The 15767-nt window shown below is 49.2% G+C and overlaps 1 protein-coding gene across 2 annotated transcripts in view; it reads right to left on the bottom strand.

Moving 5' to 3' along the window:
- Nucleotides 1-15539, bottom strand: part of OSBP (oxysterol binding protein) — a 37439-nt gene extending 21900 nt beyond the window's left edge. The window contains exons 1-3 of one of the 2 annotated variants that reach the window (XM_058662992.1): nucleotides 14483-15539; nucleotides 9770-9978; nucleotides 7535-7785 (exon numbers count right to left, since the gene is read on the bottom strand). In XM_058662992.1, coding sequence (XP_058518975.1) covers nucleotides 7535-7785; nucleotides 9770-9978; nucleotides 14483-14847 — 825 coding nt within the window. In that variant the 5' untranslated portion in view covers nucleotides 14848-15539. The remainder of the gene's footprint in view (nucleotides 1-7534; nucleotides 7786-9769; nucleotides 9979-14482) is intronic. The other variant, XM_058662991.1, reaches the window with a different exon arrangement.
- Between the last annotated feature and the right edge of the window lie 228 nt (nucleotides 15540-15767).

The raw sequence follows: 15767 nt of genomic DNA, 5'->3' as shown, positions 1-15767 counted from the left end.
CATCAGCTAGTTTCCTCCCCACATTTGCTTTAACACTTTGCACATACTTCCCTTTTGCAAACATGCACGGCAGCATAGTGTCGTGACTGATTTTATACCACTCCATATGGATCATGAGCAACTTCAAAACGCAATTCGTATCTTCTTCACACACTGATCTATAGTTATTAACTTAGCTGATTTGCAAATAACTGGCAGCAGGGTGAGCTTAAAAATTTTCCTCAGGCCCTGCTGGCAACCTACTGGCTAGTCTTTGCCTTCCCTGTGCCAGGATCCCATGTGGGTGATGGTTCATGTCTTGGCAGCTCCACTTCCCATCCGGCTCCCTGCTTGTGCCCTGGGAAATTAATAAAGAATGGCTCAACGCCTTAGTACCCTGCACCCATGTGGAAGACCCAGAAAGGGCTCCTGGCTCCTCGCTTTGGATCAGCTCAGCTCCAACTGTTGCAGCCATTTAGGGAGTGAATCAGCAGATGAAAGATCTTCCTCTCTGTCTCTCCTCTGTATATCTGACTTTATAATAAAAATAAATAAATAATTTTTAAAAAGTTTCCCTCTGCTTCAGAGAAACTCAAAAGTAAAAATATAATATGTGCTCTCCAAATTTCAACCATTGCCTATAAGCTAATGGCTACTAAATTGGAAAATCTTGCTCAGCATCGAGTTTCAATCTAGACTATTCAACTGCCTATTTAATGGTCAAAAATAACTTCAAAATCAGTGGGTTTCATACTGTGCTCGGCTTTTCCCTTCAACATCCCCCAACCAAGAACAGCTTCCGGATTCTCTCGGCTGTCTAAGCAAGAACCCTAACGGACTTTTTCTTTCTTTCTTTTGGTTCTACTGATTATTCTTCCATATTTTTTGGGATGTGTACCCGTTTTTCCATCCTTCGCACTTATAGGCAATATAGAATACACACTCGTGGGATGGATAGTTGGAGTTTGATTTAGAGCCCCATAATACTAACATATTATGAAAAATAATGATATCATTCTGTACCTATAAACAGAGAACAACAGTAGTAGCTATATCAAATATTTGTTTCCTTGCATACAAAGCAATTTGAATCATATCGTGCCAATAGAAAGCATCCAATAAAGTGCTAGCAGGTATAATTATGCCTGCATCCAATCCGAGCTCATCCTTCAATACACAACTACCAGCCCACTTAACATTATCAGCATGCTTCCCCCTCTCTCACAGTTAACTCCTCTCCAGGCTCTAGCTACTTTCTTTCTCTATTAATATTTGATTCCAGCAGTTCCTACACTTTGGGGGAGAGGGCAGAACCCATACCATGTCCTTACTCCTCATTAAGAACACTGATCACAACTAAAAGTTAACAGAAGACAATTCTGTGTCAGGCATTTTGCTGAGCACCTTACCTCAATTACCTAGAAACCTCCAGCTTCAGGCTATGGCCAGGGTGCCTTGAACCCAGGTAAGTGTCACACTGCGTGGACAAAGGCAGCCAATAGCTGGTGGGCATTCTGGGCCTGGTTAATGCCAAATTTGTGTTAATTATTCCAGTGTGCCAGCACAGTTAACTTTTTTTTAAAAAAGATATGTGGGGAAGGCAGGGAACATCAGGCTGGGACATCCTGGCCCCCAAGTTGGTGGGGGTTGGGTGTGCATTGCCTGGAGAGCGCAGTCAGGAGGCATATTGGAGTGGGAGCAGCTAAAGGCATGTTTGACAAGAGAGGAAGGACTTCTGGGGTTTTCCACAGACCAGGCTACTTCACACTCATAGGTAGGTAAGGGAGCTGAGACCAGATGGTTTACATGGGGGAACTGGAGGGCATGTGTGGGTCAGACAAGGCATCCACTCATGTTGGAAACCTAGGCTGGGCTAAGCAGCATTGCCCACTGCCCACTGGCTCACACAAAAGCTGGGGCTGGTACATACGCCTGGCTGGGCTAGACTAGGCCACAGTACCTGCTGGTGAGCATTGGAGCATGGGGTGGGCCACAAGAGGCTGAGCCACAGCACCTACCAGAATGCAAAAGAACCAGATCGGGGGGCAGGCTCTTCTTTTTTAAGATTCATTTATTTTTATTGGAAAGGCAGACTTACAGAAAGAAGGAGAGACAGGAAGATCTTCCCTCTGCTGGTTCACTCCCTAAGTGGCCAGAACAGCTAAAACTGAGTCAGTCCAAAGCTAGAAGCCAAGGGAACTTCCTCCGGGTCTTACACATGGGTGCAGGATCCCAAAGTTTTGGGCCATCTTCTATTGCTTTCCCAGGCCGCAAGCAGAGAGCCGGATGGAAAGTGGAGCAGCCAAGACACTAACTGGCATCCATATGGCATCCTGGTCCTTGCAAAGCGAAGATCCAGCCAGTACGCCATTGCGCTGGGCCCAAAGGAGGCAGATTCTGTACAGGACTTACAGGCTCGCCTCTGTGGTGATGCAGCATCCGCTGGTTTATACATACAGCTGTGGGTGGTGAAGGGCCAAGCCATACTGGACCACAGAAGTCACCTTATAGGAATCCAACTGATACTTGCAGGCAGCCAGAGCTGGGAGCAGGCAGAACTGGGTTAGGCTTCAGCACCCAGCTGGCAGCACAAGCGCCAGGCTGGGCTAGGCTGTAATACCCACCAGGAAGAGTTGAGACTGCAGATGGGTCAAGCCAGGCTGGGCTGAAGCATCTACCAGCATGTGCAAGATTTGGGACTGGGAACATGCCTGGTAGAATTATGGGGACCCCCGCTGCTAGGCTATGGCTCATATTCAGGAGTGCATGAGCCAGGGCTGGGGGGTGAAGCAGGCTGGGCAAGGCTCGGGAGCACAATAGCTGGGGCTGGAGCTGGGGGCAGGGCAGATCAATTAAGCCTGGTGCATTCGTCAGTATTTGTATGGGCTGGATCTGTCAGGCTGAGCTGGGCCAGGACGCAGCACCCATTGGCATGTATGAGAGCCATCACAGGGTGATGGCTGTGCCCATTTGAGCTTAGCTGCAACACCTTTCAGCGATAGCTGAGACGGTGGGTGGGTTCTTGCCATGCTGGGTTTGAGCACCCACCAGCACATCCAAGATCTGGGGCTAGAAATAGGGTTGGCAGGAAAACTCTAGGGACTCCCCTGCTGGCCTGCAGCTCCCACAGGTCCCACAGCAAACACTGGCTGAGGACAGGTTTGGTGGGCATTATTGAGGGTTGTTCCAACCACGCTGTGGCAGTCGCTGCTGTGTGTGAGAACCGGATAACTGGGCTGTGCGAGGCTTCAGGGTCCATTAGTTTGCATGAGCGATGGGCCTGGGGACAGAACTGACCAGGCAGCTGCATCCACCTGTATGTACATTGGCTAATACACGTGATGGACCAAACCTGACCCTCCACTGGCTGGCACACAAGAGTCAAATCTGACATCACCCCAGGCAAGGTTTCTTTGGGAATTCCCCAAGAAAACCACTGACCTCAAACCCCAGCCACAGAAAAAATCACAATATATGTGGCCCAACCTTGGAGTGCATGCGCCAGGACTGGACCTCTTCAGTTGCTAACGCCTGTGCAGTGGTCAGCATACCCAGATGCACACAGGGGATGTAGCAGCCCCTCATGTGGGCCAGTGGAGGACACTGAGTGCCTCCTCAGAGCATGGAAAGTAGAACAGGTTGGACAACTCTCCTGGCCAAGCTTAACAACATGTTCCTGGACCTGTGGATGCACACTGAGGTGGACCTGCTCAGCCAAGGGACTTTTGGAAAGATTTTCTCAACCCCAGAGAAACAAAGTTAATAACGTCGCATCAAAACCACTCAAGTAACACCCTTGGAATACTCTTTTGCACCTATTCCCTAATGTAGGCATCATGAAATGTCCCTCCCTCCAATCTCCCCCATCCCCAGGTGCTGAAGTAGTTTGACAGCAACTAGCGGCTCTCCCCTTCGCCACCCCTGAGGACACAGGAAGAAAATGAATTGAAACATTTGTCCCACCCACCTTCTTCCATACCTCAACCCTCCCCATCCTAACACAAGAGCCAAATGGGCAAGCATCTTTCTCAACTCTGTAAACAATATTAAAAATTTTTTAAAAATTATGTAATAAAGACTTTCAACAATCCTGTGAATGGTCTACTAATATTATCATTGTTTATAGGTAAGGAAGTGAGGTCACAGGAGACATAGGCTGCACTAGGTTATACAAATGGGGAATAGAGATGGCTGGATTCCAGATCCCAAGCTCCACATTCTCTTTCTTTATAAGAAGACTCTCTGAATGCAGCTGTGCGGGCACCTTCTGGAATCCTCTCCGTCTCAGCTGAGCGTCTCCATTGCGCTCCACCATAGCAGCCTGTGCTGACAGTATTCTGTGTGCTACCTAATGATCCTCCTTTGTCCTCTTTCTAGACTCTCTGACTGCAGGGACCGCACACCTTGCCCCCCCAGAGAACCCAGAGCACAGTGCCCTAAAAATAGCAGGGGTCAGCAGAGAGCAAATGATTGTACTAACAGGGGCAAATTGACTCCCCTGGCTAGATTCACTTCGGCAGAAAGAAACTATACATGGGAGCCTGGCAGCGTGGCCTAGCGGCTAAAGTCCTCGCCTTGAAAGCCCCGGGATCCCATATGGGCGCTGGTTCTAATCCCGGCAGCCCCACTTCCCATCCAGCTCCCTGCTTGTGGCCTGGGAAAGCAGTCGAGGACGGCCCAAGGCTTTGGGACCCTGAACCTGCATGGGAGACCCGGAAGAGGTTCCAGGTTCCCGGCATCGGATTGGCGCGCACCGGCCCGTTGCGGCTCACTTGGGGAGCGAATCATCGGACAGAAGATCTTCCTCTCTGTTTCTCCTCCTCTCTGTATATCTGACTTTGTAATAAAATAAATAAATCTTTTAAAAAAAAAAAGAAACTATACATGGTCCTGGTGCGATAGCCTAGTAACTAAATCCTTGCTTTGCATGTGCCAGAATGACATACGGGCATTAGTTCATGTCCTAGCGCCCCCACTTCTCACCCAGCTCCCTGCTTGTGGCCTGGAAAGCAGTGGAGAATGGGCCAAGTACCTGGACCTTTGCCACCATGTGCGAGACTCAGAGGAAGCTCCTGACTCGTGGCTTCAGATCGGCTCAGCTCTGGCCATTGCAGCCACTTGGGAAATGAACGAGCAGATGGAAGATCTTTTTCTCTGTCTTTCCTCCTTTCTGTAAGATCTGACTTTCCAATAAAAATAAATCTTTTTTTTAAAAAAAGATGTATCATCACTTAAAAAGGTATGAGGGAAATAACACAGGAATTAAAAAAAATGTATTTCACACATGAAATGGCTACCAGTCGTGCACCAAGGCACAGAATGAGAAAGCAGAACTTACTGACTTCCAACAGACTGTTCCTTTTAACAAAAACTGTGGATGCTCGGACCTTTGGGAAGAAGAATTTACCCGAGGAACAAAGGGAAGCACATTTTCAAGAGAAAAATCCAATCAACTGAAGTTTCCGTTTCCTGAAGGGGTATTTTACTTAGCAACACTGTCACGTCACAGTAGGAAGCAAGAGTCCCGGCCTTGGCTGTGGACCTGACGGGTAAGAAAGGCTACACCCACTCTCAGCAGATCTTCATGTCCTGGGTCGGGCTATCTAAAAAATCTACTCAAGTTGGGAGTAAAGCCACCGTATGTGACACCCCCTCTCGTATTGGGGTGCCTGGCTTAGAGTCCTAGCTCTGTCACCAATCCTGCTTCCTGCTCTCGAGCGCCCCGAGAGGCAGCAGGTGACTGCCGAGGCACCGCAGTCCTGGGGAGGTCTAGAAGGAAGTCCCGGGCTCCTGGACGGCAGACACGTGGAGGGTAAGCCAGCAGACGGGAGGATTCTTCCTCTCATATAAATGAATACAGAAATCAACATTTTGAAAAGCGCATTTATCTATTACTGACTGATTGACTTGCATACTTAATGAGGTTTGCCTGATTGCAAGAGGATCCAAAACACAAGCCAACAGTTGCTAAAAAGGAACACAGACCAGACGACAGAAATGAGCACACAAGCATCAGTGCTGACTTCCTCAGCGCTCCTAGGAGATACTGAATCCTCCTGCAGTTCCAAATCGAGGAAATAATTTGTGCTTTATACTTTTTGTGAATAGGAGCTGTATTCAATACTTCAGCAAATGTCACTAAAATAAAGGTTATCAAGCTTCTCATTAAGTAACAAGAGTCATATGAGGAAAACCAGTCTTTTCCTTTGGTCACAAAAGCAGGTCTTTGATCCTTAGAAGTCATGGGAACGAAGCAGCACCAAGCAGACGTCTTTCTGTCACTCGCTATCCAAAGGGAAACTTGACCCTGGTGAGGTAATTTCATCCCATTTAATTAGACAAAACAAAAACAAGCCAACAACAAAAAAAGGAAAACCAATACCACCCTGCATAAACCCTTTCTCATGGACTTTTCTTCTCACTTATGAAACATGATGAAGTATTTGCATGTGGATGGTAACTAAAACAACCTACCAGGTGAGGACCAGCATAGGACACACCTCATTGCTAAAGCCATGTACTCATTTCATAACTACCAATGCATCAGCAATGCTGGGGGCGCCTAGTGTTTACCTAATGTCTTATGCCCATACAGCTAACATCTTGTGCAAACCAACTAAAGCTCTCTAAGGAGAGACACATGAGGATACAGAGGAACTGACCTTTCTTTTCAAAAGAAAGGTGCCCAAAGTTGAGTATTTGTCTTATCAACAAATTACCTGATACCAAAGTCTAAACACAAGACAAACTGACAAACTGGTATTTTAAGATTCTCACCAGTACTTCAGTCATAGCCTATGTATTATTCTGTATGTCAGAGTATTTTGTTAAAGCAGAAATACAATTCACACTTGAAGCTAAAATGCACCTCAGCAGGCCTAGCATGGTGGTATAGCATCCTAATCCTCCGCCTTCAGTGCCGACATCTCATATAGCCACTTGGTTCGAGTCCCAGCTGCTCCACTTCTGAACCAGCTCCTTGCTTATGATTTGGGAAATCAGCGGAGGAGAAAAGCTCAAACTCTCGGGACCCTGCACCCACCCACGTGTGAGACCCAGAAAGAAGCTCTAGACTCCTAGCTTCAGATGAGCTCAGCTCTGGTCATGGTGGCCATTTGGGGGAATGAACCAGCAGATGAAGAAATTTCTCCTTCTCTCTGTAAATCTGCCTTGGAAAAAAAAAAGCATCATAATGGAAAGACCCCAGGGAGATCTTTTAATATCAACAGATTAATTTAGATGACAAGAAAGAAATGACCGCAACCCAGAGAAGTTAAAAGACATCACTGTCACATGTCCTGCTGGCTGCAGAAGTAGTTATGGAACTCACTCCGAGGCTGCAGCAATGAAATCCTGACCAACTGAGCATCGAAGTGAGTCCATCTGTGCAGTCTGTTTTGGTTTATGCAATGAACAGCGTGACTGAAAGCCCTTGGATAGGGAAGCAGTACGTGACGTCCTCTGCCTTATCCACTACAGTTTCCTAGCACCTGGGAAGAACCACCTGTGACAGAGGGGGAGACTCCAGCAGGGACACGGGCAGCACAGCACTCACGTTGATCATGGCATTGGACGTTATCCTGAAGAGGGTGGCGCGCTCGTTGACCTGTTTGATCTTCTCGTTGCTCTCGGCAGGCAGCCTCAGGGACTCCAGCTCGCTGAGGGAGCGCTGCAGAGCAGTGCCGTGCTTGGCTATCAGGTCATTGCAGGTGCTCAGGTCCTCCACTTTGCTGGAGAGCGTCCGCAGGGTGTTCTGCAGCTCGGTCTTGTCAGTTTGCGAGACAGACTCCTCATCTCCGGATTCATCTTTAGGGAAGAAAAGCTTAGCTACATGAGCAGAGGCAGGACTAAGACTCAGCCCACACCACGCTAATGCTACTCATGCCCTGCCACCTCATTCCCTGGGCACCTGACATCACCAGATGGCTTCCTTCCACCGGTCCACAGCCCACCTGCACCAGAACGCGGGGGTGCTTCCTAAGTGTGTGAACCTCTGGCCCCGTGCCCAGAGCCTTTCAATTTAGCCAGTGTGAGGGAAGGCTCTGGAATCTGCATTTCTGCTGCTAGGTATTCCTGATGCACAGTGAGAATAAACACTGACATGAAGCAAGGACTGACAAAGGTAAAAGATTCTTGGAATCACTAACATATTACTGCTTGTTTGAGGGTTTGAATATAACCAACACCGATGATTACGGCAAATCCACAGTCATGGATCGGTGGTCAGTAGACCTTACATCAAAATAAATAAGAATTATAGTCTAGCTCTCATAGACCGAGTCATCAAAAGGCCTATTCATTATTATTTTTTTTTTCTAAAAGCAAGTTAAACAACTGCACGATCAACTCACTTGACACTAAAGCCACTATGAAAGTAATTCACGGGCCCGGCGGCGAGGCCTAGCGGCTAAAGTCCTCGCCTTGAAAGCCCCGGGATCCCATATGGGTGCTGCCTCTAATCCCGGCAGCTCCACTTCCCATCCAGCTCCCTGCTTGTGGCCTGGGAAAGCAGTCAAGGACGGCCCAAAGCCTTGGCACTCTGCACCCACATGGGAGACCCAGGAGAGGTTCCAGGTTCCCAGCTTCGGATCGGCGCAGCACCAGCTGTTGCGCTCATTTGGGGAGTGAATCATCGGACGGAAGATCTTCCTGTCTCTCCTCGCTGTATATCTGCCTTTCCAATAAAAATAAATCAATCTTGGGGCTCGGCAGCGTGGCCTAGTGGCTGAGGTCCTCGCCTTGATCCCATATGGCCGCTGGTTCTAATCCCGGCAGCTCCACTTCCTCTCTATCTCTCCTCCTCTCAGTATATCTGACTTTGTAATAAAAATAAAATAAATCTTTAAAAAAAAAAAAATGTCATTAAAAAAAAAAAAAAATAAATAAATCAATCTTAAAAAAAAAAAAAAAAAAAAAAGAAAGAAAAATATCACTTAAACAATTTTTGGCTATTGTCTTAGGCCCAGCCGGCTCAATGGCTATATCCTCACCTTGCAACCACCAGGATCTCACATGGGTGTCGGTTTGTGACCTGGTTGCTCCACTGCCAACCCAGCTCCCTGCTTAATAGGTCTGGGAAAGCAGCAGAGGCTAGCCCAAGGTTTTGGGACCCTGCACTTGTGTGGGAGACCTGGAGGAAGTTCCTGGCTCCTTCTGGCTTTGCACTGGCTTAGCTCCGGCCGTTGCAGCCATTTGGAGAATGAACTAGCAGATGGGAGATTTTTGTCACTGTCTCCTTCTCTCTGTAAACCTGATCTATCTTCCCAATAAAAATAAATAAATCTTAAAAAAGAGAGATGGTCTCAACAATTTCAACAATTAAGAAGATGTCAGGAGAAGGAAATTTGGGTAGACGCAATTTATAATAATCCTAAGACTGATCTTACAACAGAATAATCATTTCTCAAGATTTTCAGGTAGTCAACTGTCATTACAATGGCCACCAGCACAGCCATATGCCAGTAGGACAGCAGTTTTCAGCCATGGCCAGAGAACCACTGACTAGAGAGGGTGTGCGTGTAGGACGAGGCAGCATCCTGGCCTGAGCTCTCCAGACGCCAGTAGTATATACGCCCTTCAGCTGTGACAACCAACAATGTCTCCAGGCAGGGGACAGAACTGACCCCCACTGAGAACCACCACTCCAGGAGAAATACTGTTGCACGTGAAGAAACTTGAGACATCTAGGAAGCAGATAATCATCCAATGACACAGCACACGAGGGACAAAAGATCTGTGCATGCAAGTGGCCAACAGAGAGCTCTTTAGGCACAGTGTTTTTGCTTCGTACCTGATTCTGCCAACATCTTCACAGCCTTGGCCTTGGCCAGTTCCAGGGCTGTCACCCAGCGCTGCCGCTCTACCTCTGAGCTGGCTTTCAGGTGGTAGGTCTGGGCACCCCCATTGGAAATGATGAAATTACAGGAATCCTCAACAGTGATGTTGGCTGTGGCAAGGTTGATGGTTCCACGGCAAGTATGTCTCATTTCTGCTTTTGACCTGCAATAGCAAGACAACAGTAAGCTAAACAAAAATCAGGTGAGACTTATCCTTTTGCATATTCCATTTTCTTTCAAACTTTTGAGTCTTTTGGAAAATATTGGTAGCCTAGGAATTAAGCAAGCTCCAGTCATATTTCTCTCAGGAAGGTGCTGGCTTTGGGTGGGCTCAACTCCGGGTGCCCGTTCAACCATTCGGGGAGTGAGCCAGAAGATGGAAGATGGCTCCCTCCCACACCATCTCTATGCCCGACTCTCCTTCTCTGTGGGTCTGCCTATCCAATAAAATTAAATAAATCTTTAAAAATAAATAAATAAGACACATGTTATTAAAGTATAACTACATACAAAACTAACTCAGTAATTTTCAGTGTACAACTCAGTTTTGACAAACATGTAGCACTGCCTAATCCACACTGCAATCAAGAGGTAAAAATACTTTTATCGGGCCTGGCACGATAACACAGTGGTTGAGGTCCTTGCCTTGAACCTGCCAGGATCCCATACGGGCGCCGGTTCTAATCCCGGCAGCCCCACTTCCCATCCAGCTCCCTGCTTGTGGCCTGGGAAAGCAGTGGAGGACGGCCCAAAGCCTGGGGACCCTGCACCCGCGTGGAAGACCCGGAGCAGCTCCTGGCTCCTGGCTCCTGGCTCCTGGCTCCGGATTGGCTCAGCTCCAGCTGTTGCGGCCGCTTGGGGAGCGAACCATTGGAGGGAAGATATTTCTCTGTCTCTGCCTCCTCTCTGTATATCTGCCTTTCCAATAAAAATAAATAAATCTTTAAAAAAAATTACTTTTATCACCTCAAAGAGTTCCCTTCTGTCCTTCTGCAATCAGGAATCAAGTTTTGGCTTAGAAAATTATCAAGTGGTCTCTGACCTCAGGCAACAAACACAGCTTCACACTATGTTCCCATTCCTTAAGTACAGCTTCGTCACATGGATACACTGAACCATCCCCAGCAGTGTAACTCAGCCTACCTGAAGAATGTCACAGCACGCTCGGAATTATGCTGCAGAAGTGAACGAAGCACAGGGAAACAGTGAGAATATTCAAAGCTGGCTATGGGTCAAATGATATGAGAAAAAAACAACTTTCTGGGAGAGGGGGAAGAAAGACTGTTCATGAAAGAATCGTCAGCTGTTTAACTCTGCCTGGAATGGGCTCTTCCTAAGGCCCACCCACCTCTATCGGTGGGAACTCCTAAGCCATCCTATTAATAGCTAGGAAAGATCCAGCAGATCTGCCCTCAGAGGACTGGGTGTAAAAGTTTTCTCCATTTCTACTGACTGACAGTTCTATTAATACACTAACTTTTGAACTTTATAGCACTGCTGGGTGACAAGCTACAAGACACTTTGTATTTTTAAAAAGCCAAACTCTTAGCATAACAGAATGTAACAGAAGCTGTGCTAACTTTCCCAGTGTCTTCTGGCTATGCCCAGGCACCTGCATGTTGAGACTGCAGCCTTTCGTGTCTGACTTGGAACATAAACAGGTCAAAGTCCTTTGCCACCTGTCATGGTACCAACCAGTGCAGAGCCATTTCCTTTTCAGGGAGCCAAGTGTCCAAATACACCTGGCACAACCAGAATTCCTGCATGGCAGAAATGCCACAAACCCCACCTCTGCACACTAAAATCATGCGCATTTGAGAATGTTTGTTTGCTGTGCTCAGGATGACAGATTTGCTGTTGTTGGTTCTGTCATAGGAACCTGGCATTTCTTCCTCAAATGCACAAATGAGCAGCATGTGACAGCCAGGGGTCCCCATGGATTGGCCTATTTCCCAGCCCCTGCACCTGCCACACTGTAACGTGACTCCCCGTTTTCTCTATTCTTACCTCCCCGCCCCAAGCTTCAGCTACATCATGAATAATTCAGGCTGAGTTACAGACACACAGCTGACAGGTCAGCTCACCCCTGCTTTCTATTCCAAGGGTGCAACTTGCACCCTCTATGCCATTCCTCCTTACCGGCTTCACAAACCACTTCCTAACACTCTGTCCTGCCTGGGTCATCTTCATGAGTCTGTAGTAGTCTTAAAAAAAAAAAAATAGCCAGGAACTCTGGGAGTAAGACAGACCTGATCTCAAGCATGCAGGCTTGGGCAGATCCACCTGTGGTTCTAAATGATCAGTGCGGAAGCTGCAAGGACATGATTATCAGGGTGTAAGGGAAGTTCCTGGGGCACTGCAGTGACAGGAGGTGCTGTTTTCTGGCAAGAAAGATCTTGCCTGAAAAGGCCTGTTGAAATAGTAATCCAATCTCCAGAAGCCAGCCAGAACAACCAATGCTATGACCGGATATGGTGTTGCTGGAGCAGCTGGGCGTCGGGACATCTGTGTGACTAGGTATGTGAGGCAGTACAAACAGGGAAAAGGGAAGCAGCAGTTTCCCCGGGCACACGAGCTCAGTCAAGAAGGGCCAGGATTTTGGAAATAGCACATAGAAAGGAGTGCAGGTTTCAGAAACATGAAAAGCAGGAGGGTTGACCCAGGGCTAAGCAATTCTAGGAAGGAGATGGGGACCAAAGAACTGCTAGGCAGTGTAAGCGGCCAGCCTAGTTGTTAGGAACCACTCCAGTGGGATTTTGAGAGTAGTGCTTACAGTTGACAACTCTGGGTCCTGCTGCCTGGCTCGTCCGAGGCTCGGGACCATCTTGGTTGGCAAAGACAGGCCTGTGGCATATTTCCTAATAAGTGGCTTGGAATGTTTTACAAGAAGTTTTACCTGTAGTTGGACACGTACCACTAGCTCTTGCAAGACAGAAGCTAGTAGTTCAAGAGACCGAACATTTAAGTTATTGATGGCCACAATGAATACTCGCCAAGACTCACACTAATCTAAGAACAAACTGGCCTACAAAGTGAATCTCGGAAGAACCTGGCTGAGGAGAAGAGACAATGCAGCCAAGCCCTCGGCTGATACACATTTTTCTCTTTTCCATGGGGAAACGCGTTGCCGGTGAGTTTACGCTGCAAGTGAGGACAGAAGTTGACTGATCCTTGGCACCGTGGGTCCGCGGGTCAGGGCCACCCGGGAGACAATGCCCTTGAGTAGGAGTGAGAAGTGTGGAATCAACGAAAATGTTCTGCTACATAATTTCAAACTGACAATCCTGGATGAGTGGTTACAGAGGGTAATAATTAAAATAAACTCGGACTATGGGGACGCAAATGATGCCTACAACTATTTACAGCATTGCTTCAGCAGATAGCCTGAGTTAGCCTAAGGCATTTTTCATTGCTTTAAAGGACGGATAAAAATCGTGCTCTTATCAATCACCTCCAATTCCCATCATAAATTTCCCCTCAAAATTTTTTTGAAAGTCAATCCAGAGCAGTTCATAAAGAGACCTGTTCGCCCTTTCTTGCCTGGACTACTTGTAAAGGACAAAGAACACAACGGGAAGAACTCGTCAGCATCAGTGTTTCAGGACCGAGAACAAGTGATTGAATGAGAAAAGCAAAGTCCTTGCAGAAGTCTTTTATACTTTCCCTATAAAATATACAAGTAACCAGGACCTGTAAGCTTACCGTGCTGCAGATATGCAGATCCCACTGGATAGGACCAATTCATACAAAAGCAATCCGGGTCTTAGGCTGTGTTGGTGTGAACAGAACTAGCTTCCAATCCCAACTCCTCCAAGACCTTGGGAAGGCTGCCCAAGCTATGTCTCAATTTCCCCATCGGCAGGATGGTAATATCTCCTAACTCCCAGGATTGCTAATGGGGGCCCAGCCATGCAGCCACCTTGCACAACCTTCAGAAAACGTGTCTGTGCTGTCTGCACAATGTCTAACTTCACTCTTCCAGCTAAAGCCCAAAGCACACCAAACATTCCAAAATAAATACTGCTGAACAGAAGTAACACCAAAGACACGGATTCTTCCTTTAATAAAACTGAATCCTAACTGACCAAAAAGATGGGGGGGCGGGGGAGGTAAAGCACTCAACCATTCCCACGGGAGGGGGTGGGGCAAGAAAACTAAAAGCAGTGCTGATGTGCACATCTGGATCCTGGGTTGTGCAGGCGCACGTCTCGGAGAGATAAGCAATAACGGGGGGAGGGGGGACTGAAGCCACCCTGTGCCTGACTGTGGCTGGGGCAAGAGTGGGCACACCGAGGGCTACACATAGCCTTGAGTCTGTGAGCCGAGGCACGGACAGCTAAGACCCGAGACTTTGACAGTTCCTGGAGAGGAGTGTCTCTCGCTTGCACAATTACTAACTGCACCCATGTGCTGGCGGAAATACAATGGACGAGCAGCAGATGCTCTCCAAACAGCTGCCGGATGGGAAGGCCAGGCGCCGAGGAGGAGGACGTGGCACCGAGGGCGAGCAGCGGAGCTCTGGGCCTTTTAACTTTCACGGTGCTGGGCTGTCAACCCGCGTCGGCGGCGGAAGGGGGGACCTGGGGCGACCTTGGCAGCGGGGGACGCCCGGACAGTGGGCTGCGGTGGGGGAGGCAAGGTGAGTGCGGCGCCCCGGAAGCAGTTACCTGTAGTAGCTCAGGAGCCCGTTGCTCAGCACGAACCACCGCCGCTGGTAGCCTTTGATGTAATTGGTCCATTTGAAGAGCCAGCCTTCACGGGCAGAGCCCGAACCCCCCGCGCCCGAGCTCCCCGAGCCTCCGGCCGGCGGCGTAGGGGCCGAGCCCGCCGCCGCCACTCCCCCGGCCCCGGGCCCCGGGCCTCCCGCAGCCGCCGCGGCCACCGGCCCTGACGCGGCCCCAGAGCCCGGCCCCGCGTCGCCGCGGCCGCCGCCGCCTCCTCCCACCACTGGGGGACCGGCGCCGCCGCCGCCAGGAGCTGCAATGGCTGCCGGGCCCGGTCCCACGACTCCTCTCAGCTCCGTCGCCGCCATGAGCCGCCGCCGCCGCCCGGAGATACAGCACCGGAACCGCCTCCGAGAGGAGCAGCCGCCGCCGCCCCGACCGCCCCACACCGCTAGCGCCTCAGCCGCCGCCGCGCAGCGTCCCCGCCCCGCCAGGCCCGCCGCGGGGAGGAGGGCTCGGCCGCCGGGAAGGAGGGCGGCTATTGGTGCTACCGAGTGTCACTCGAGGAAGATCCCTCGGACATTGCAGTTCTCTCGGGCCTGTCATTTTACACCGCCCAGTGAGAGGTCTGGGAGGGAACGCGTCCGCCAGCCTCTGCGTTGATTGGCTCCAAGGAAGGCCAATCAAGCGAGTGTGGAAGCGAATTGGTCCTTTTCTCAAGTCTCTAGTGCTCCGGCAGGACGACAGAATGGGACGACAGAATGCGGAGTGCCTGACCAATTTGATCGCTCTATTGGCCAATGGTCCTGCCACTCTTTTCAGTTTATGCGCCTGTCATTGACACGTCACCACCTCCCGTCACTCTATTCCTCATCCTCTTCCGCCCTTACGGATTGGTGTTGGTATCAGCTGCTCAATCTGCTCTACCATTTACTAAGCGAGTTGAAAGGAAAAGGGAGGTATCTTGTCTTCAAAACCCCACGTCCGTTTCTTACTGGGTAGCGACTGTGTCAGTCACCTGGAGTTGGGGCTCGACAGCGCTGACCAATAAAAGCCCCCCCCGGGGAGAGAGAGGCTGGAGGAAACAACCAATAGAATTCTAGAAGGAGGCTGGGGGCGTGCCCGCCTGTTCCTAGCTTCAGGGAAGTTGGTGGTTGGCCAAAGTGTCTCTACGATGTTGTAGGTTTTTTGTTTTTATTTTTGTTTTTATGCGTGGGTGGGAAACCGAATTAAGACCTCGATAATGGCTTGTGAGGAAGAGCCTGGCCAGCAAAGCCTCTCTCGCCAT

Source organism: Ochotona princeps, chromosome 4, assembly GCF_030435755.1.
Source record: "Ochotona princeps isolate mOchPri1 chromosome 4, mOchPri1.hap1, whole genome shotgun sequence".
NCBI classification, from domain to species: Eukaryota; Metazoa; Chordata; class Mammalia; order Lagomorpha; family Ochotonidae; genus Ochotona; species Ochotona princeps.
Note: the sequence above shows the minus strand (reverse complement) of the source record. Positions and strands in the feature narration are given on the sequence as shown.